Source organism: Lissotriton vulgaris, chromosome 2_1 (assembly GCF_964263255.1).
Source record: "Lissotriton vulgaris chromosome 2_1, aLisVul1.2, whole genome shotgun sequence".
In the NCBI taxonomy this organism is placed as follows: domain Eukaryota; kingdom Metazoa; phylum Chordata; class Amphibia; order Caudata; family Salamandridae; genus Lissotriton; species Lissotriton vulgaris.
This window is the reverse complement of record NC_141687.1, coordinates 1,551,389,636-1,551,413,356: the sequence shown is the minus strand read 5'-3', so window position 1 is coordinate 1,551,413,356 and position 23,721 is coordinate 1,551,389,636. Positions and strand designations below refer to the sequence as shown.

General features: G+C 46.1%; 1 protein-coding gene across 2 annotated transcripts in view; it reads right to left on the bottom strand.

Annotated features, from left to right (window-relative positions):
- Window positions 1-466: 466 nt before the first annotated feature.
- OSBPL11 (oxysterol binding protein like 11) overlaps window positions 467-23,721 on the bottom strand; it is a 389,464-nt gene continuing 366,209 nt past the window's right edge. For both annotated transcript variants that reach the window (XM_086957431.1, XM_086957432.1), the window contains exon 13: window positions 467-2,208. In XM_086957431.1, coding sequence (XP_086813557.1) covers window positions 2,152-2,208 — 57 coding nt within the window. In that variant the 3' untranslated portion in view covers window positions 467-2,151. The remainder of the gene's footprint in view (window positions 2,209-23,721) is intronic.

The window sequence follows — 23,721 nt, the reverse complement described above, 5'->3', positions numbered from 1 at the left end:
CTTCATGTATTACAGTTTCATTTACAATATAAAAATAATAAAAGAATTTAAAACAAAATATTTATTAAGAGTGATATCGATGCAAGCTAAACTAGACGCCTGCAACCCCCAATACAACTCTCCTAGAGTTCTTTACTGTTCGATCGGGCTACTCATTAGAAGTCAAAGCCCAAAGCGGTGGCACGTAGCAATTTAATGAGCTCCCCTTAATAGCTTGAGCGATGTAGTTCCAAACAGAAGAGCAATACTTGTGCAAGGTACTACCTAATCGCCTTTGATTCCAACAGACCTCAGAGAACTGATCTGACCCCTTCCCAACACAACGCATAAGAAAGTGACGCTCCTCCAGAACCAGGAACGCTTGTTCTGCTTTTGGAATTGCTTGAATTGTAGCACTGGTGTTCACATGAAATCGACATCAGTAAATAATCAGTAAAATAATACACAAAAAATGAAGACACATTAGTCATGTTATAGTTTTATTTTTTCATTTTTCCCACGCATACTATGAGCTCACATTCAGATCTTTAGATCTCAGTGCATTTCAAAGCAACAGCTACATGGGAGCCAGCAACCAAGTAGTTGTGCAAAAACCAAACACCAATTGTACGTTTACTTTTTTTGAAAAATTATTTTGATTCTTAAACATCCTGTCATGCATTCAGTTGTAATGAATAGCTCTTCATCAACATCACCACCGCCCATAATCCCCATCAAACACCCACATCTAACAAGGGCGTACCTACAGAGTTTGACGGCGATGGAACAGCTCATGTTTCAAAAGTACAAAGGGTGTGACAAGGCTTATGTGTTTGTGTGTTAAACGTAGGTGTTTTTATGCACACCAAATGGAAGACTATATCCACATAATAAGGCACCACTCATTGAAAATGAAAGTAGCATAAACAGAGAGAAGCAGAATACTATGATATTAATTACAGAAATTATTGAATTTCAACAAAAGTGTTTAACAAAAAATATGGGGGTTTCACTTTTTCTCGTATATAATTGTAAGTTGTGATTAATAACTATGGTAGTTTACATTGACACGAAATGGAAAAACATCAGGAAGAGCCATGATCAAAACTGGTCAACCAATGTGAATTTAACACAACCAAGCAGGTCAATATACGAACATGTGCCAAACGGAGACATTGAGCACATCCTGAAAACGTATACATTTTGAGTTCACGTCCACCCAATTTTCAGCCCATAAAAATATGAAATAAGCAAAATATATCTGCCCATGGGACAAGAGACAATAGTCGAGTCTTTTCTCAGATAATCAATTAGTCAAATTAGGAATACCTAAATTGTTTTTTCTTTAAGGTTTTACAAAAATCTCATTACACTCACGAGGAATACATTTTAAGAATATTCAACAAGGAATACAATTTAAGTTTTGCAATATTACCCTTTTTGAAACAATTGTCGAAGTTCAAGTCCCTTCTGCATGTATATTTAAATATCTCAGAAGTGGTAATACTCAACAATGTTTAGATTGTGTTTTTTTTAAAGAGGGAAAATAAAAGTAGGCAGCTTCTACTAAAGATCACGCTGTCCTTGAATACATGCACACAATTTTACTGAGATGAAAAGTCCTTTATTTTTCACGGTCCATTTGATGCTGAACAACACTGATTTCCAGGCACGATTTCGGAGTCCTCGGGACATCACTAGAAGGTTCCCCATTTGGTATGAGAAGTGAGATTATAGCTTTGTCTTCTCATGCGGTTTGATTTTGCAATAAATTGGTCACCTTGTGGAATAAGTGTGTGAACCTCAATTTTCACGATGTAACACTAACCAAGCCATCGCTTCAGAGTCTTAAGCCATCGGAAGAAGCACATTGTCATCTACAGATAATTGGGACCATCGGGCTAGGAACTTTAAAGAGTAAACCTTTCTGGATGATGCAAAATTCACAACCAAAACCATGTCCGTAAAAGTTTGATTTTTTATGTTCAAGAGCCCAACTTGTTTCTAGCTTTCAGGCTCTTTTGGATTTGTGCCTTTATCATAATAAAAGACTGATGTGCCTGATAGGTTTACTGCATTTTGAAAGAGTTTGAAACAGTTACAGTTCATTAAAGTAAACAAGTGTCTTAGCAAACTCTTATCCAGTTGGTAACTTGCAGCTTGGATTGCAAGTTAAGAGATGTCTTCTGAACACTTCCATAGTGGTTTATTATATACCCAGCCATCACCCTGAAATACAAATATAAACATATGGACTAATTAATATTTAATATTAATATTTTTAGAGACTAGCATTAAAACATCTCACAATATTTGCGGTTACAAATAACAAATCACAAATTATATGTAATTAGAAGTGGAAAGATGTTTTTTTTACTTAATGTGAAATTCTAGCACAAACAGCTTATTATTAGAATCCACAATTTTCAAGAGCTGCTATCAGCAAACTAGCTGCTTCTATTCAAATAACTATGTAACAGGGTTCAGTCACTATGCGTTCCGGTCCAGAAGATGTTAAAAATTACAGGATGAGGAACTTACATTTGAAAGTGTATTAGAAATCTCAAAGAGGATATTCCAGTTTGCCACACAGTGGGCATTGATAGAAATTAACCGTCAATATATGGATAAACAGGGTCTACTTTATTATGATTTGAAGTGGCCAAGATGTTGAAAGGGGCGATCAAAACAATAAAAATAACAATCCCACTAACCAACACTAAGTAACTCCTTCTTTGAAGAGACCCGAAGTGGAATAAGGACCCTGATGGCACAGCAATTCTCCATAGAGTGCTTTTGCTCCCCCACCCAGCCCCAATGATCATCTGCCATCATTAAAGGGCTTCCTCCATCTGAGCTAACGTTGCGAAGGACGATAGAGGGCATATACGTCAGCAAACATGGCTGCATCAAAGTTGTGCTAGTGGCCTACTTAAATGCAAAGGCCATATTCATGACCTCAAAAGGTACACCCAAAATAGATCTCAAGAGACTGAAGTGAGCCATCTGGTGTAAAAACAAGAATATTCCTTCCGCTGGGGACAGAATAGTTTTAGATATCTTAAGCTTTTTGCGCAATCATCTTTATCAACAGCTTCACACTGTCTGACTCAGTTCTCTTTAATAAGAGATCTCTTTAACAAGGTTTGGATGTTTCCTCTTTTAGCCTAACATAACAATTTAACAGACACAGATAAAAAGCAAAACTTGAATCAATATTATATAAAAATATAATAATGACTTTATGCAGATTACGAGAACAAAATTAATATTTCATTGCTAAGTATCATGAGTTGGCTATAAACAGGCAAGCACATTCTCTCATTAAGTCACTATCAATTAATTGCAGTTAACCTGTCCTAAAACATGAAAATGTACAGGATACATAGTGAAAACACTCCTGCCTGAATCTGTTTAATCCTTATTTTCATAACTCATTCCCTCTAGCTAACACGTCATTTAGTTCCTAGTCTACAAAAAACATCTTTCTCCTCTCTAACTGGGGTTATATGGCCCCTACAAGCCCTTTTGGTAGCTATCTCCCCGACTAGGTATCCAAATGTATTTTTAAATGAAATGTCATCTTTATGTAAATGTTAAATTTATTTAACAAAGAATCTGGTATGGTTAGCATACTCTTTTTGCACAAAGGCACACAGCACTTTCTGGGACCGGGGGCAGCCAGGAACTGCTTTGCCCATCCACCTTTGCGCCAGGAAACGCACGCAGCTGAGTCACCGCGCCGGAGGCGCAGAAAGGCATTCTTGGGATCCCGCAGAGCGGAACATGCGGGGTCATGCCCGGGCCGCGCCCGTCAGAGCCCGGAGGAGGCTGGGCTGGGCCTACCCTCTTGGCGTATTCGTTCCTTCAGTTTGGAACTCAGGCATCAATCTCTATTCCTGTAAAGCAGCACTAAGGTAGAGGTGTTGTTTTATTCTAATATTTTGGCATACAATCTAAGATAAACTTTGAATAAAATCATTTTGCTTAACATGGGGAAACGTAAACCTGCCTCTGCGCCAAAAACAAGTGACACCACTTAGGACGGTTTCCTGCAAAAAGTGGTGGGGCACTAAATAAGGAAATTGATTTGGCAGAACGGCAATTGTTTTAGTGCCCACCCCTGATTTATCAGTCACATCTATCACCACAGATAACGTGTATAAGGTTGATAATGGAAGAAACACTGATCTAGGAGCACCACGTCCATTATCGCCCTCTATTATTATTGTGAAAGAGGGAAATCCAAGTGCTATACATGAGGGAGAAGAGACTGTTTCACAATCAAACAAGGATAAAACTGTGCCCCCGAGTGTGATAGTAGGAAAAAGGAAGTGAATTGAAGTGGAAAGGGCCGAATCGAAAGTGAAAGGACAGTCACCAAGTGTCAAGCGCAAAAAACAATCTCACCTCCCAAAGGCTGCATGTAGAACTCGCAATGGGGGGAGAGAAAATACACAGGTTGATCAGGACACATTGATGGAAAACATCAGTAAAGTTGTTAAAGATGCCCTGGAACTCATCTCCTCTCGCCTGGCAAGGATTAAAGAGCAGCTAGTGGTATTCCGGCTGGATCAAAGGGAACATTTAGTACCTCAAGATGATAATGCAGTGAACCCTTTACTCAGGGAGAAAAGTAACAAGGTAATGGAGGAACACTTTAGTACCCATCCGGTGACACAGGTACAACCAAATGGGCAACCTATCACAGATAGCTGGACTTTGATGCCCAGTACTAGAGAAAAGCTAATTGGCACGGAAGGAAGGGAAATTGGGTGGGTTGGATCATCCAGCAGGAGTGGACGAGGAGGAGGGGGAAATGAGCAAGATGACCCAGGAACTGTTACGTTCAGGGGGTGAGAAACATCCAAGAAACAAGAAGTGATTCGGACACAGGGCATAGAGGACTAGTTGAGTATGGGGACGGAAAAACCTTAAACCTACCCCCCCGACTATACTCCTTATATAGTATTTTTTTTTTCGTTTGTTGATTATTGTTTATTATTAGTTAATAAAAACCTTCACAATACAAAATTAAATACATGTTAAAAAATAATAATCCATTTTCCTTAAAACATTGATAAATATTGGTGCAACACAAAATAATATCATGGATTTGTTAAAATAGAACATTATAAAAATACATTCAATTCATAATTGCCGGGACACTTCACCAGATTATTCATATCAATGTCATATAGTCTTGCGACTGAACAGGGTCATTATGATGTTGAGTGCTACTTACAATCCTGTTTTACTGCTTTATCATGAGATTGTAAAAACTTCAAAAGTTTACAATTTAGCTGAGAGTCAGTGGAATCCAGACTTCTCATGATGGCTGTTCTACAGGTACGAATCCCTCGCTCTTTAAATAAGAGCTTTAAAAGTAGTCGACGCGCATTGTTCAGTTTAGGAGATATACAAACCAAATGCACAAAGTCCTCATCTGGGGCATCACATAATCTGCACAACTTTGATCCTTTATATCGCCAAAGTGGTTTGTCTGACAAAGACGGTAGATCACCTAGGCGCATGGCCAATAGTTTTTTCTTAAGATGCACTGGATAGGTTAGCTGAAGGTAAATTGCCGGTTGCAATGTGACATACGTTTGAATTGCCATCCATGCATGGGATCGTCGCAAAATATACTTTTATCATCAACTAACAAATGAATTTATTTTTGCTGCTTTATTCATCATGGCCTGACAAAACTTAGAATGCAACAAGTTCAATTCCCACAGATCACCCGCATTGGTTAGTTATAAAGATGGGAACAGATATTTATTATAACTTGAATTGTCATTCCCATAACGCATGGACTAGAGGGCTAGATTGGTTATTTCGTATTTTATCCACGTTTTTAATGAACTGGTACCTTCTTGCTGTGTTTTGCTGTGTTAGTCCAAATTCCAAACGAATTTGGTCTGGGGAGGCATTACAGGGCAAATGAAAAACCTGTTTATATGTTATAATTTGTAATCTAACATTTTGGAATCCCTACCATGCATCACTATACTTGTATAGGTTAGAGAAGGAAGCAATTTTGCGTTAATTACAGAGAGAAGTGGTTGGTAGGAGGGACCATCTAGTTTTCTTTGCAAGCAAGCTGAATGAGTGTATTAAAGCATTGTTCTTCCTAACCATATACTGCTGATGAGCACGAAAATTAAATTTATCAAAATTGAAACCCAAGTACTTCTAGGTACTGACTTCTTCAATGGTTAGATTATCCAGCTTGATCTTTAAAGAAACACAGGGATTGTTCCCAATGAGCATGGATTTTGTTTTAGCAATGTTTATATTTCTAATTTGTTAAGTTTTATGTACGCCGCTGTTTCTTTGATCAATCTTTGAAGTCCGATTTCAGTAAGGCTCAGCAGCACAAGCTCATCGGCGTATGCTAAACGGGATACCGTCAGTGGACCGAACCTTGGCGCATGTACGTTAACTAGATCCTTATATAGTTATTTTGACAGGTGTCCTCCTCCCCCCCCCCCCCCCCCCCTCCATCCCACCGGCAACAAGAAAGTTGCTCGAGCCTCATAAATAAGGCAGCACATTGCTGCACAAAGAGAATTCGATTTCCCTTTAATTGGCCCAATGTTATTATCATGGCCAGGAGGATGGGCTGGTTAGGCCCTACAACCAAATGCCTAGAAGGGGATTGTGTTTACTTAATTTCAACGACGTAAGGTGCGCGTCCTTTGCCTTGAAGCACACACCAGTTTCAATAAATGACCCAATAAAGGTCTGTCCTCTGGGTTTTTTCTACCCCCCACCTCCTGACCCCCCTCAACAGGAGTCAAGTCTGTGGTAATATCTCTTGGGGTATGGGCCGAAAAGACACCCTCCTCCTCTTCATCCGTCACTCATTAACCCGAATCGCTATGATGTTCTCTCGGGCCTGACAGATATTGATTGACTGCCTGTCCAATCAGGCGGTCTAGTAGATCTGAAAAGGACACGGCCGTGGTGCCCTGTTTCAGGGATAAACTTAGAAAAAGATGAAAGTAGGAGTAGACAACTAACAGATTTAGCTGGTCCCTTGCTGCTAAACATCAATACCCCCAGTAACGATCTAAAGACACCTTAATCTCTCATTGGGGACTTAATTTCTGTTACCAATGTGAATAACGGGGAGAGGGGTCAGGTGTCTTATCCTTGCCCGCCTTAACTTGAACATACCCGACTAGGGTGGGCATGGCAAGTCAGGAGCCTGCCCTGTGCAGAATCATCTCATGGAATATCGCAGGAAAACGCGCAAAATTAACCAACGAGGATTGAGTGAATTATATGATGGATTTTGATATTATTTGTCTACAAGAGACATGGTACCAAGCTGATATTATGATGGGATGGGTATTGTTCCCTCAACACAACACCTTCAGTGGCTGGGAGGGCGAAAGGAGGGCTCGTGATTTTAATCTCAGTCAAATATGGGCATATACAAACCCATGTTGTATAAACCACTCCCTGGTACCAGTTAATCCTCATTTCCAACTAAATTTGGCTTAAGTTACTGCTAATGAACTGGTATTATAATATCTTTGACCAGAACAGTAGTCATGTGATTGAGGACCTACAGGTGCAGATGAATAACATTGCTGGGAAGTGGCAACCCTTATGCGTTCTGTGGGTAGGGGATTTTAATTGTACCGTTTGTCTGTTGAGTAATTCAGGAGTTTGTGGGCTGCTAGACACAGACTGGCAGCCACAGTTTACTCATACTGTGCAGGGTGAGGCATTACATTCTATTATTATGGACAACGATTTAGGCCTCATTAATACTAATTGTTTGGATTGTAATCCTCTACCTCAGTGTCCCACATATGTTGGAGGCGGTAGAGGAAGTACAATCGATTTTATGTTCATAAACAGGAAGCATTCCCCTTTTATTGGTGATTTTGAGGTAGCACAAATGCTGCAAGCGACCATAATCCACTAACCGTATTTTTAAAAATAACAGCCAGGATAAGGAAAGGTGAAGGATCCTCAAGTGATTTTAATCAAAACAAGGGAATGAGGCTAAATTGGGGTATAGATGATCCCACCCAATTTGAAGCAAAGATTCTCAAGTCAAACTTCAATCTTATTATGAATTGTCTACTTGATGACACCTCACCAAATGAGGTGGTTTGCGACTTCGAGCTGATCTTTATAGATGTAGCAAAAGAGCTGACCATATCGGTTCGAAGAAGGGAACCCCATGACGTGCGATGGTTTAACGCAGAGTGTTCTAGAGCACATAGGAATCTAAAAACGGCCCTTCACACCACCCCACGTGGATAGAATGCAAATTAAAACTATTAACCTCTTAGGTGCTGCGCCTATTCCAACGGCCGACGGCACCACTACCTCAGGAGTGCTGCCGTTGGCCGTTGGACGTTCGAACCTCACCTGCGCAATGGAACGTTCAGCACTGGAGCTGGACGTTCCATAGCTGCTTAGAGGTTAAGGCAGATTTATAAACACACCATTAAACAAAGATTAGATGAATTGAGAAGTTTGGCGTTGGAGGACCTAGAGAGAGCAAGTGCCCCTAAAGATTCAAAGTTTTTAGGATATAATTGATCGCCCTCTATTTAAGGACGAACCTAAACTTGTGGACTCGCTGATTTTGGGGTCTGTCTGGGAATCTCATGTCTCAGCTATATTTAACCCAAAAATGACTCAATAGATGAAGTGAAAGTTGCACCTGTATTTGACTTAAGCTTGGCCTCACAATTAAGTTAATCGCTTACAGTAATAGAGGTAGAGTACGCACTGACAAGTGGAGTTCGTATGAAAGCTCCTGGCCCCGATGGAGTCCCTCTAGATTTATTTTAAAACAATCCCAAATTATAGGCACCCATACTTACTAACTGTTTTAAAGCTGTAGAGATCTGTACCAACCCAATAACCTGGAAGGAGGCAATTGTTGTCCCAGTGTACAGGAAAGGTAGTAGGAAAGGCCCTGCCTGCTACAGGCCAAGAAATGCGTTACTTACCTGTAACAGCAGTTATCCAGTATTGGTGTCTTTCATAGATTCAGATGCCTGAATCATTCCCCGTCGTCGAGACGGGAGCCTCCGGTAAATAAAAAAGTAATGTCCATAGACATACATAGAGAGAAAGGGTCCAAGGGTCTCCCCTTAGTAGCCTTTCCTTGTCCTTATGTAAAAAGGACCAAACTGACATAGTCAGCCAATCAGCTCCGACCTCCCTCTAGAACCTTCCTGGGAGGAGCCTCAGTCCCTCAGATTTTCGTACGCACCCAGCTAGGTTTGGCGTAATATAGTTCCGAGAGGGAAGTGAGTCCTTCCAGGGGAGGCGGGAGGGTTGCATGTGAATCTATGAAAGACACCAATACTGGATAACTGCTGTTACAGGTAAGTAACGCATTTCTTATCCAGTATTAGGGGTGTCTTTCATAGATTCACATGCCTGAATCAGAGTAGCTAGCAATCATAGTAGCACATTTGTAAAACAGAGTTGCTCTGCCGTCATAGTAGATACAGCATATAATATCATACAATAAAGAGACAGCTTAGACATAATATCATCAGAGCAATAATGTGCATACCTGGAAGGCGGGATGTAGGAAGGCTCACCTTACTGAAAGAGATGGCGAAGCACCGCCTGGCCCACTGCCGCATCCTTCTGGAGTTCGATATCCAGGCAGTAGTGTCTGGAGAAAGTATGCGGTGACTTCCAGGTCGCCGCTCTGCAGATGTCCAGGATCGGCACTCCAGCAAACAGTGCTGCCGACGTAGACATCGCTCTGGTTGAGTGAGCCAGAACACGGTCATTCAAAGGCCGGCCGGCCTTTTCGTGGCAGAAGGAAATCGCCGAGGAGATCCATCTGGAGATACTCTGCTTCGTGAGGGGTAGGCCCATTCGTGGCCTGCTGTATGCCACGAACAGCTGTGAGGATTTCCTGAGATCCTTAGTCTTGTCCAGGTAGAACTTTAGGCACCTCATAAGGTCCAAAGAATGCAGCGACCTTTCCGCTGCCGTGGAAGGGTTGGCAAAGAATGACCTAAGGACTAATGGTTCGTTGAGATGGAAGTCCGAGGGCACCTTAGGAATGAACTTAGGGTTTGGTCGAAGTATCACCCTATCATGTCTGAATTGCAGATATGGTTCCTGAATGGACAAGGCTTGCAGTTCGCTAACCCTTCTGGCCGAAGTTAGAGCGAGCAAGAGCGCTGTTTTCCATGAGAGGTGTTGAAGAGATGCCCTGTGAATGGGCTCAAACGGGTGACGCATGAGCTGGTTGAGTACCAGGTTAAGTTGCCACGTGGGAGGTACTTTCCGAGGTCTCGGGAAGGATCTGTATAGCCCTTTGAGGAATTGTTTGACCAGTCGACTAGACCACAGGGAAGGTCCTGTGACCGTTCTGGTGAACCTCGAGATTGCTGCCAGGTGAACTTTGATGGACGTATGCGCCAGTCCCGACTGGGCCAAATGCAGGAGGTATGGTAATATCTGTTCAGGTGTGATGGCGAGGGGCCGTAGGCCCTGGTCTGAACACCATATGCAGAACCTCTTCCATTTGAGACAGTAGGTCTTGTTCGTACTGTCTGCCCTTGCTTTGGCTAGTACATCCCTGCAGTCCTGTGGGATATTCAGGCCACCGAACTCTCTGTGCTCAGGAGCCAGGCTGATAATTTGAGCGATTGGAGGTTCGGGTGCTGCACTTGCCCGTTGGACATCGTCAGAAGGGCCGGGTGTTGGTTCAGGCGAATCGGTGATCTGATGGACAGTCGAAGCAGATCCGAGAACCAGTGTTGCCTCGGCCAGTACGGGGCAATCAGGATCAGGGTGCAAGGTTCCGCCTTCATCTTCCTGAGGAGCCGTGGAATCATCGGGAATGGAGGAAAGGCGTATACAAAGACGCTGTACCATCCGATGGAAAACGCATTTCCTAGTGATCCTGGTTGGGGATGCCAACTTGCGTAGCACGGGCATTTGGCGTTCCTCTTGGTGGCAAAGAGGTCGATGTTTGGTACTCCCCAAAGAGAGAAGATGTGAGTGAGGGCGCTGTCCGATAGTTCCCACTCGTGGGAGAGGGACTTTTGCCTGCTCAGGGCGTCCGCGATGGTATTGTCCTTTCCTGGGACGTATTCTGCTTTGAGTTGGATTTCGTGCAGCACCAGCCAGTTCCAGATCGTCTGTGATTCGCGTGAGAGCGAGCGCGAACGTGTTCCCCCTTGTTTGTTTAGATAGTGCATCGTCGTGGTGTTGTCCGTCCTGACGAGCACCGGGGATTTCTGGATGCGGGGTAAGAAGGCTTGAAGAGCCAGATACACTGCCCTTAGTTCCAAGAGGTTTATATGGAGGGATTGCTCGTGAGAGTCCCATTTGCCGCTGATCTGTAGGTCCTGGAGCACCGCGCCCCATCCTTCTAGGGAGGCGTCCGTTGTTATCACCAGCGGTGATGCTGGGAGGAGAAACGGTAAGCCCACTGTTAGATTCCGGCGATGTGTCCACCATTGTAGAGCTTTGGAAATTTTTGGTGTGACCCGAAGTATGTCCTCGAAGGAGCCAGTGCTTTGGGTCCATTGGCTCGCGAGTGCCTCCTGTAAGGGCCGCATTCTGAGCCTGCAGTGCGGAATGAGGAGTATGCAGGAAGACATCATCCCCAGGAGGGAGGTGTAAGTCCGAACTTTCAGGTGCGTTGTCTTCGCCACAGCCGTGGCCAGAGATAAGATCTTGTCTGTCCTCTCTTTTGAGGGGAAGGCTCTTGTGCACACCGTGTCCAACATGGCCCCTAGGAAGGTAATCTTTGTTGCGGGGACCATGCATGATTTTTTGAGGTTGAGCGTCAATCCCAGATTTTGAAAGAGATTGGTGCAGGCGTTGGAGGACGTGATTGCGTTCCCAGGTGAGGGTGCTTTCACCAGCCAGTCGTCTAGGTAGGGGAAGACTTGGTGGCCCAGTTGACGCAGGAAGGCTGCCACTGGCGCAAGGCATTTCGTGAAAATGCGCGGTGCGGACTTGAGGCCGAACGGCAGGACTTTGAACTGATAGTGACGGCCCGCCACCTCGAATCTTAGGAATTTCTGGTGATTTTTGAGGATGGGGATGTGGTAGTATGCATCCTGGAGATCCAGTGATACCATGAAATCTCCTTTCTCTAGAATGCCCAGGATTTCTTGAATCGTCACCATCCTGAACGATTGGCTCCGCAGGAAGGTGTTGAGTCCCCGTAGATCCAGGATGGGTCTCCACTTGTTTTCTTTTTGTTGTACAAGAAAGAAGTGGGAGTAAAATCCTTTCCCCTTTGAGGATGCCGGAACCCTTTCGATTGCTCCTTTTTGTAGCATTGTCGAAAGTTCCTTCAGAAGCAGGCGTGGATGTTTGTGTGTCCGTCTGCGTGGAGGGGTATTGGGAGGGATGGAGGTGAATTCGAGAGAGTGGCCGCATCGAATAATTTGAAGAACCCACCGGTCCGTGGTGATGTACTGCCAATTGTGGAGGAAATGGGTCAGCTTTCCTCCAATTTGAAAGGATGGATATGGTGTTTGGACTGGCTGGAGTAGTCGGTCACTGGCGGCCGCCAGCGCCCCTCTTGGTATTTTTACCTCTGTAGGTTGATCTTCCGAATGAAGATTGACGGCCTTGCTGTTGTTTGTTTTGGTACTGGCCCTTGTGATTGTAGGAGAACGAGGACGAGGACCTGTTTTGATATGAGCCTCGATAGGAGGACTGACCTCTGGGCCTGTTGCCCCGAAAGGACTGGTTTCTAGACTGCAGAGAGCCCAGTGCCCTTGCCGTGTCTGTGTCCTTCTTAATGGCCTGTAGAGCCTCGTCGACCTTTTCTCCAAACAGGTGCTGGCCGTCGAAGGGCATGTCCAGAACCTTTGCTTGGACTTCTTGGCGGAATGAAGTCGCTCTTAGCCATCCCTGGCGTCTCAGTACAGCAGCTCCCGCAAGTTGACGGAAGCCTGTCATGGCTGCGTCAATAGCACAGTCTATGAGTTCCGCTGCAGAAGATTGACCCTCCGCGAGGAGCGCTTTCACCTCACCCTGGACGTCATCAGGAAGTTCCTTCATGTAAGGGGCAATGTCCTCCCACAGCTGGCGATTGTAACGCCCCAGCAAGGCAATGGAGTTGGCCACCTTGATGGACATGGCCGATGTGGATGTGAAACGTTTCCCAATCGTGTCAAGTTTTCTGCCCTCTTTGTCCGGGGGAGCGGACAGTGGTGAGGAAGGGTTGCGGGAGTGTTTCTGGGCCGCCTGCGTCACTACCGAGTCCGGTTTGGGGTGACCATTAAGGCAAGCCGCCGCAGTGAGTGGTGCTCTGTATTTCTTATCTAGGCGTGGGACCACCGCCGGCACAGAAGCAGGAGTTAGCATTAACTTCTTTCCTTGTTCCCACAAAAATTCTATGATCGGAACAGCTTTTGTAGATTTCTGAGTCTGTTCCTTAAAGTCGTGCAGGAAACAGTCAGTTTCCGTGGATTCCACCACCATGTGGAATCTCTTCGCCGCTCTCTCCACCAGCTTGTGGAAGCCAGCAATGTCCACCGGGGGGGGAGTCCGCTTGGCGTGGTTGTGGTGAGGCTGGGGATGATGCTATATATTCATCCTCTTCATCCTGGTCCGAGTGGTCCGAGTGAACCTCCTGGACCTCTCCCTCCTCCAGTTCTTCCTCTTCCTCCTCATCGTCCGAAGAAACCCCCACTTGAGGCTGGGCGTCGTGGTGGGTTTGGTGGTGAAGGTGAGTGCGTTCCGGTGCGGACACCTGTCCTTGAGCTGGAGGTGTCTGATCTCCCTTGTCCCCTGGTGCGGGACTCTTAGGCGCTTGGCCACCTCTGCTAGCCTCCGGAAAGCGTTGCTTGTAGTCTTGTACAAGAAGTCGTAAGTCATCCACCAGTGTCGCTGGTAAGCATATCATGGGGGTGACTTCAGTGCGGACACTGGCCTGGACGGAGTGTTCCTGGTAGGTGAAGTCCTCCAGCTCCTCATCAGTGCTTTGACATTTTATGTGAAGTTCTGAGACCGAAGTAGCGGGATCCAGATGGTCATCCTCTTCGGATTCCTCGCTTTGGAAAATTTCTTGAGGTGGTTGCTTGTCCACCTTGCTAGGAGACGTCGTTTCCGGGGTAATTAGTGGTTTGCTTGGTTTACCAGACCGTATGGTAGAGCTGGTCGTCGTCGAGGGGGTCGTCGACGGTGGCAGCATCATGGACGGTGCTTCCACCAGTTTCGATTTTTTCCATGGTTCATTGGACGACGAGTCGCCCGTCGACGGTGTCGTCGTCGAGTCCGTCGACAGAGCCTTTGGTGTCGTCGTCGACGGGGCCGTCGTCGACGGGGTCTTCGTCGACGGGGTCTTCGTCGACGGGGTCTTCGTCGACGGGATCTTCGACGACGAGTCTCTCGTCGACGGGGTCGTCGACGAGGTCTTCGTCGACGGTGAGGTGGACGAAGGGATCTTGGTCGTCGACGATTGCGAAGTCGTGGTCTTCATCGACGGTACCTTCGTAGACGATGGTCTCGTCGACGAGACTCTCGTCGACACTCTGGTCGTCGCCGGTTTTGACGACGATGGGCTCGTCGCCGGTGACGGCGTCGACGATGATGTAGTTTTCGTTGTCGACATGGTCTTCGTCGTCGACGACGATGTTAGTGGAACAATTGAAGAAACAGGTCTACCTGAAGAGGAGGAGAACGTAGTCATCGTCGACGATGCTGAGGGCGACGACGCTGACGTGGTAGAGACGGTGGTTTTGACTGAAGTAGTCCTCTGGCTTTGTCTGGAGGACGGAGCAGGCATTTTAAAGGTTTTATCCTCTTTAGCAGACACTGAAGATGACGCAGATCTCGCCTCTGAAGACTTTTTGTGAGTCTTCGTAGGAGGAGTGTCTGAGGGGCCCGGGGAAGCTTCCCTTGGCCTCTTGTTTGAGGCAGCAGATGTCCTGGAAACGCTGCTCACAGAGGAGTCCAGATTGTCTCTGTTTTTAAGCCTGTCCAGCCAAATCAGAAGGCGACCTTCCCTGTCTCTCACAGTCTTTTTTGGAAAAGACCGACAGATTGCGCATTTCTCCGAATTATGGTCCGGGTAAAGGCAATACAAGCACAGGTCGTGCTTATCATCCACATGTATTCTTTTCTTGCTGCAGGAAGAGCAGGCCCTGAACAGGGCTTTCTTCCCCGAGTCAGACATGGAAAGAGCAGGAGAAACACACACTTACTTCAGTGATAGTGTGCTGAAGAAGTCCTTGAAGAGTTTTGAGTTTCCAGAGAACACTTTCAAAGAAAGTTTGGTGAAATTAGAGTAATCCTGAGGAGAGCTCAGGCAGGAGACTCCCTAGCACAACGTGCGGTAGAAAATCTGAGGGACTGAGGCTCCTCCCAGGAAGGTTCTAGAGGGAGGTCGGAGCTGATTGGCTGACTATGTCAGTTTGGTCCTTTTTACATAAGGACAAGGAAAGGCTACTAAGGGGAGACCCTTGGACCCTTTCTCTCTATGTATGTCTATGGACATTACTTTTTTATTTACCGGAGGCTCCCGTCTCGACGACGGGGAATGATTCAGGCATGTGAATCTATGAAAGACACCCCTAATACTGGATAATTTCATTACTGCTAAAGTACTGGGGAGGGTTATCCTTGCTTGACTTGAGACCTGGGCGAATGGGACAGGGATTGTGTCAAGATTACAATATGGTTTTAGAAGGGGGATGGGCACCACCGAACAGTGCCTAAACCGGACCCTTATTATGGCAATTCATGAAGACCTGGAGGGGATCCATCCATCTAGCCTTCATGGATTTGTCCAGTTCTTTTTATACAGTCAACCGGGAGAATTTGTGGGGGTTGATGGAGCAAATGGGTTTCGAAGATTCCCTAATATCCTTTCTACACAGCTTCACACATCCACAACGGTTGCCTTACTTTACGGTTCTAGGGGTGAGAAGATGGGCCCCATTGTTTCTACAGAAGGGCTGTATTTTAGCCCCATTCCTTTTTTTACTGAACAAAAACGGTCTAGAGGCCTTTTTAACAGGGAAGGAACTTGATTTTCCAAGAATTAGAGGCAATCTGATCCCATTGTTCTTGTATGCGGATGATACCGTTGTAATGGCTTTGACAGCCAATAGCCTCCAAAAGTCACTTAACGCTTTTAATGATTTTATGGCATCATTGGACTCAAAAGTTCAATTTGATTTAATCTTATGTCATGGTCTGTAGCCCCAAAGGCACTAAAACAAAAAAATGTGAGGTTAGCAGGAAGACCATTGACAAGCTAATTTTTTTTACATTCTTAGGGAATATTTTTAATGAAACTATGACTTGGGATCATCTCATTGCTAGGGCACTACAGACTAGCCGGGTTGTGGATGGACTATTTCGATTTGCTCGCAAGCAAGGCCATAAACCAGTGACAGAACTATAAAGCGGAATGTGGCATCATATGGGGCGGGAGTCTGGGGCTACTACAATGCTCAATGGCTGCAGGTCCTTGAAAACAAATTTATAAAGAGACTATTACTGACTTCTAATGGTATCCCCACATATTTTTGCCACCAGGAGTTAGGGCTGGCCTACCCTGAAGATCGAATTGCCATTGCCCCATTGCTTTTATGGGCCAAGATTTGGTTATCTGAGGACTTAATGTTCTAACATGACGTTATCTTAGATTGCAAACCTAGATAGCGCACTATCCATCCACTGACTTCGCTTTGGGAAGGTAAATTTAGATGAGTTAGATTTGGGGCATTTTTACGATAAACCTTCAACCATTAACAAATGCGAAAGATGTGATAAAAGAGGCATTTTATCCCAGGCCCATCTGCGTTGTGCACAACTGGTAGCACCTAATCCCTTAGGTTCATCCCCTGGAGAATAAAAATGTTATTTAACTTTTACCACTAATGTTCAAGTACAATTTTACCTGACTAGGTTTCGATTAAATACATTGCACTATTTAGTGGCATTTCATAAACAATCAGGCTGGGATCATAGTTTACCACCCTGTCGGTGTGACAATTTAACAGCACAAAACACGTTGCACTTTATTCTATTCTGTCCCCTCTATAAGGAGCCAAGGAGGCAATTTTTAACCCCATTACTAATGGAAATAAGGCCTTGTACTTTTATTGGCGGTTTTAATATCCTACTGCCTTTGTCTACATAAACTATCTGCATCGCTGTCATGAATTTTATTAGAGTTGCAATGCCTATGCACTATTATGAACTATTATAGTTGATGAAATTCAGAGTAATCATTGTCTAAATTAGTGACACAGTTTATACTGTATGGGTGATACTAGAGTTGGATGTCTAAAGTATTTGACATCATGGCTCATATCCTTTTTTAATATGTATGTACTTTTTATTGATTGTTAACGTTATTTGTTTTTATCTATGTTTCTGTAACCTTGAAAGATTAATTTTAACCTTGCAATGCATTTGTGTCAAACTTGTATGGTTCTGGCAACCAAATAAAGTAATTTTGACTTGAATAGTATACTCTTTAAAGCACATCTGCATTGTTTTACTGGACTAACACATGCAACATCGCACCAGACGACTAGTTTCTGGATCTGGTACCCAATTGCAATTAATTCAGCCTTTGACACAGTCATCAATAATGTCTAGATTAGGCTCTCAAAAAATTGTGGTGAACAACCAATATAGAATTATAGATGGGTAACTATAAATAATAGGAATTTCATTCACTGATAGATACTGAGTGACAAAGTTCAAGTTTTCTATGATGTCAAATATCATCCCTCTTATTCTATTACTCCATTTGCAATTGTAGGTTGTATACGGACGCCCCAAATCATCTGCCTCTCTTTCAACAAAGATGCATTGGGAGTCTAGTTTTCAGCAGCCATAAATGACAGGAGTTGGTTTTTTAAGTAAAAAGGAGTGGTCCAGTCCTGCCAAGCGTCACGCAACAGGTGTGCCGCTCACGCATTTCAGTGCGGTGATCCGCATCACCGCACTGAAATGCAATGTCACGCATACCAGCGGCGCCTGTCACTGTGCCCGGCCGGGCTCTCTCTGCTGCTCCCTCCGAGAGATGTGCGCCGTCGCTGCTGGCCTGCCCATCATGTTCCTAAACACTCACACACTGTCCTGCAGCTCTCAGCTCTGAGAGCGCTGCAATGTATAGACTCTGCCACCAGGAGCTGCCTGACACATGAATTTTTAATGGTGCGGCTGCCTGTGCCGCCAGCGTGGCTCATGACACAGGAGCCGGGCTGCCAGTGCCCTGCTCTCGGTCGGACCGGTGATACTGCAGCCAATCACCGACGACGGTGTCACCAGGGGGGCCGGGAATAATGAATCCGGATGTGCGGCGGTACAGTCTGCCGTCACGTCCAGCGGCCCGGAAGTAAAGCAGGCGGCGGGGGATTTAAATCTGAGAGTGCAGCCTGCCACAGCCTCTCTCATGCCATGATGGCAGGCCGCCCGCCGCGGCCGCAGGGGGCTGCAAACCGAGCGGCCGAGGCGAGGAGTGCAGTGACCGGCGATGAGTGGAGGCAGCAGCAAGTAGCTCTGCCTGGAGATGGAGACAGGCAGTGCCCTGGCAGTAGTGGCAGTCACTGCTGCACATCGTGGCTGGACAGCAGCAGGTGGTCAACAAGTAGTAAAGTTTCAGCCCCCACGCAGCGCTGGCTGCGCACGCGACGCCGGTGATGAGATGTCAGTCACAGTTTATTTTTATTAATGTTCAGCAGTGCGCACATCGTGCTCTGGTGCATTAATGCATTTAAGCCAGCTTGCAATATTGTACAACAGCCAGTTAAGTCAGCCCCCACGCAGCGCTGCGCACGTGACGCGGCCGGTGCCACAGTTCATAATGTTCAGCAGTGCACGTCGTGTTCTGGTGCACTGCATCAATGCCATTATTCTTGCAATATTGTACAACAGGTTAGGTAGAGTAACTAATTGCATGAATTTTGCTCGCTAGAAAGTGTCACTCAGTCGTTGAAATGTCACTCATAATTCCACTCAAATTTTTAAAATGTCACACATGGCAATCTGAAACCTTGGCAGCTATGGTGGTCCACTGCTGCACATACTCACCACAACTGAAAAAAGATATAGGGTGTCCTGCCACCCACCTACAATCCTTTTAATAAAGTAAAGCTAGAGAACATGCCTGCTTGATTTGTCTACTATGGCAAAAGAAACACAAAAATACTTACATTTTGAATGAGTTGAACAACGCAGTCACATGGAGTTATGTAGGAAAGTATTACCGCTCTCTGCCTAAAAATACTTTTCCTGCATTGTACTAGAGGACTGTTTTCTTGAGCTATGAATTATTTTTTGGGCAATTCAGTTGGCTTTAGATTTGTTGTGTGTTTGTTCTGTATGAATAACTTCTAAATGGGGGTTAGTTACGTGGCAGCAGCTACAAATGTTCAATCTCTCACATTTTTAAGTAATACGTTTGCTTTCCATATTTATTTAAACTGCACATGAGCATTGTATCCCAGCTTTTTCGAAGTTTATCCCACCTAGGAAGATGGCAGACAAGAGAGTGACTAGTAGGCAGCTTGCTGCTTAAGCTCTCACAGAGGCCCAATGATGCATTCAGACTGTTTTGTTAGACCCTCCGAGAACGAACATTACCCCCCACCCACAACCCCCAAGATGGCCCAACTGAAGGTGCAGAAGTGCCCTTTACCTCAATACTTGCCACCCCTTCCATCGTGCAGCCTGAACCACCCCCGGCCACACCCACTTTAAAGGAATGAACCTTCGGAATTGCCTGTGCTGCTACTGCCGATCTGATGTGCTGTTTCCACTGGCTCTCTGTCTACACCCCTGTACTCTGCCTGCATGCCTGCTCTGGAGCATATGCCGAGCTAGCCTCTACAGTCTGTGTCTGTGGGGGGACTATCAACTACTTTGCAGTGTACCCCTGAGGCACACTCGACCTACTGTTGTAGCCGCCACAGGACTAGTGCTGGACCGTCACTCAAAGGTTGGCTGAGCTGGTGGACAGTGGGGAGTCATCAGTGGTGTACAGGAACGTCTGTTTTCATTTTAGTAGTCCATGAGGGTGGAAGGGGGGTAACTAGCCTATAACCCCACGTGTGACTGTCTCTGAATCACTGGAGGGGGGAAGGAGGAGGGGCTGCAGTGGGGTGGGAATCGAATGGAATCTCTGATGACCACAGACAATTAAAATGCAGAAACCTAAGAGAAGCGGTCTTAGTTGTCTGCATTGATTCAAAATGAAAAACAGCACTTATTCTCAGGGCAGGGGGAATCTAGAAAACTATTTTATCAGTAGCAGAAATTAATTTTGCCCTGGCTAATTTGGCTAATATCGATAATAAAAATAGACTAAAGAAAATAATGGCTTGATCAAAAATACAATGCAGAGAAGTACAGTAAGAGATTTTTAGTAAGCTAGTACCATAAAAGATATTATTCACTGTAGAAACAACATCAACCCAGTTGGTGAAAGAGGTTGTTCACATGACAGCTAACACCTGAAACCAGCTAACACCCAAAACCACCAGACTCAGCTTCATGAAGCAATGAAAGACTTTGCAGCTTGGATGAGCAGCAGCTGTCTGAAACTCAACTCGGAGAAGTCCTAGTCCTTGGACCTTCCCCCTCTTCATGGGACAACTCCTGGTGGCCCTCCGCCCACCCCCACAGACCACGCCCGAAACCTCTGCTTCATACTCGACTCATCCCTCACCATGACCCGACAGATTAACGCAGTCGCCTCCACCTGCTTCTACAGACCTTCAAGTGGACCCCCCCCCCCAAGCCAGAAAGACCGTCACACATGCACTCATAACTAGCAGACTGGACTACGGAATTGCCCCCTACGTTGGAATCAACAAATCCCTGCTACGCAAACTCCAGACCATCCAGACTCGTCCTCGGCATCTCACAGCATGAGCACATCACCCAACACATGCAAGACCTTCAATGGCTCTACGTCGAGAAGAAAGTAACCTTCAAGCTACTCACCCATGCCTACAAATTCATCCACAACAACATACCCAAATACCTCAACGAAAGAGTCTCCTTCCATGTACCCAAAAGGAACCTCTGCTTCGCAGACCATGGCCTAGCAGAAACCCCGCACATACGCAGAACCAGAGCTGGTGCAAGAGCCTTCTCCTGTAATAAGCTCCCAGTCAACATCAGATGCCCCCCCCCTCTGCACACCTTCAGATAGAGCCTCAAGACATGTCTCTTTGGCAGAACTGGAGTTGCGCAGCCCCTCCCCACCCGGCCCAGGGCCTTGAGACCCTCACGGGTGAGTAGCGCACTTTAAACTCCCTGATTGATTTACATAACAATGGCAATACCCTCTCGATCTGCACTCTTTAACTAGCATTACAGACATCACATCAAATACAGACTTTGAGACTCTCCAAACCGAAGCAGTTAATTTAAATTGTGGAATTTTCTACCCTTGTTTTCAAGAGATCTCCCTAGCACTGTCAAAACTAATGTAGGGTAAATCTGCACAAATCTATGGAGCTTCCCGAGAAAGGTATTAACTTGAAAAATCAGCCATGCTATTGAGAAGAATACCTAAAGAGAAAGGATACAGACACAATGTTGCTACTTCAAGCCAAGCAGCCAGAGATGTATTCCAATAACATAACTAAACGAACAAGTTACTTACCTTTGGTAACGATATATCTGTAAGAAACATTAGTTAGTATTAGATTCCTTACCTTAGAATATCCCCAGGCGTCAGACTGGATCGGGAAATTTTTGCGTAGCAATACCCCCGCGCGTCGTTAGGCGTCGTCTCCGGCTCCGCGTCCGTTGTCGGCGTCGTCTGCGCCGGGATGACGTCGTCGGAGTACTTAGATGCCGCCTATGCGCGCTGACGTCAGTTCTTAGCCACAGCTTTTCCGCGCCAGATACGCAGAGCCATGGTAGAACCAACACTGGTGCCAAGAAACTAGGGCCCTGAAAGGGGAAGAACCTTAACTCTAGGTATCTGTTCGCAGAACGGGGAGGATGGGTGGGGCGGTAAGGAATCTAATACTAATTAATGTTTCTTACAGATATATCGCTACCGAAGGTAAGTAACTTGTTCATCTGAAAGAAACACGTTAGTATTAGATTCCTTACCTTAGAATAGATACCCCAGCAATACCAACCCCGGTGGTGGGTCTGCGAACCAATACTCACACCAGGAAGTCCTGGAGGACGGAACGGCCAAAGAAGCCATCCCTCCGGACTTGACTGTCCAGGCAGTAGTGCCTCGCAAAGGTGTGCAGCGGGGCCCAAGTTGCCGCCTGGAAAATGTCCTGTAGGGGGACTCCCCGGCCCAGGGCAGTAGTAGCCACTGTGGCCCGAGTGGAATGGGCCCTCAGCCCAACTGGAGGCTTCCTTCGAGCCAAAGAGTAGCACGCCTTGATGCATAAGACAACCCACTGAGAGATGGTTCGCTTATGCACCGCCCGTCCCTTTTTCGCACCCACGTAGCCAACAAAGAGTTGGTCGTCCACCCGGAACTGGCTTGTGCGATCCACATAGAATGAAAGCGCACGTTTTGGGTCCAGACGATGGAGCCGCTCTTCATCCTTTGAGGGATGCGGAGGCGGGAAGAAGGAGGGCAAGGTGATGGACTGCCCGATGTGGAAAGCAGAGACTACCTTGGGCAGGAAAGATGGTTTTGTACGCAGCACCACTTTGTCCGGATGCACAGACAGGAAGGGAGGTTTGCAAGATAGAGCCTGGAGCTCACTCACCCTTCTGGCAGAGGTGATGGCCACCAGGAAAGCCGTCTTTAAGGTGAGAAGACGGAGAGGACAAGAGTGAAGTGGCTCAAAGGGAGCGCACATCAGGAAAGTAAGAACGAGGTTCAAGTCCCACTGAGGCATCACAAAAGGGACAGGTGGAAACATGTGTGTGATGCCCTTCAGAAAACGATTCACTATAGGGGACTTGAACAAAGAAGGTTGATCAGGTAGCTTTAAGAAGGCTGAAAGGGCAGAAAGGTAGCCCTTGAGAGTGCCCAGAGCAGAGCCCTGCTGGGCAAGAGAAAGGAGGAAGAGAAGAACTTCAGAAAGAGGGGCAGAAAGGGGATCCACAGCCTTTACTGTGCACCATGCCACAAATTTGTTCCACCGGCAGGCGAATACCGACTTAGTGGAGGGACGCCTGGCTGCCAGAATGACATCACAAACTTCAGGAGGCAAGTCAAATGGCCTCAACTGCCGCCGTTCAATCTCCAAGCATGGAGGTGGAGACTGGACAGGTTCGGGTGGAGGACCGTCCCCTGCTGCTGCGACAGAAGGTCCTCCTGAAGAGGCAGACGGATCGGGGGACCGACTGACATGTTGAGTAGCTCGGGATACCAGTACCTTCGAGCCCAGTCCGGAGCCACAAGGATTACCTGGGCCCGGTCGCGCCTGATCTTCTTCAGCACTCTGGGCAGAAGTGGTATAGGCGGAAAGGCGTATAACCGACCGCAACTCCACTCGCGACGAGTGCCGCCTTGTAAATTCCAATGCGCAGAACTGATGACATTGCGCGTTCTCTTCGGTGGCGAATAGATCTAACCAAGGCTCTCCCCAGTGCAGAAAGATGCCTTGCGCCACGTCCGAGTTCAGACGCCATTTGTGATCCATCGAGCACCGTCGGCCGAGTTCGTCCGCCCTGGCGTTCAGAGAACCTGCCAGGTGTTGAACCACCAGGGTCACGCCCTGATGTTCCAGCCACTGCCAGAGCCGCAGAGCCTCTTGACAGAGGGTCCAGGACCCCACACCGCCCTGTTTGTTGCAGTACCACATG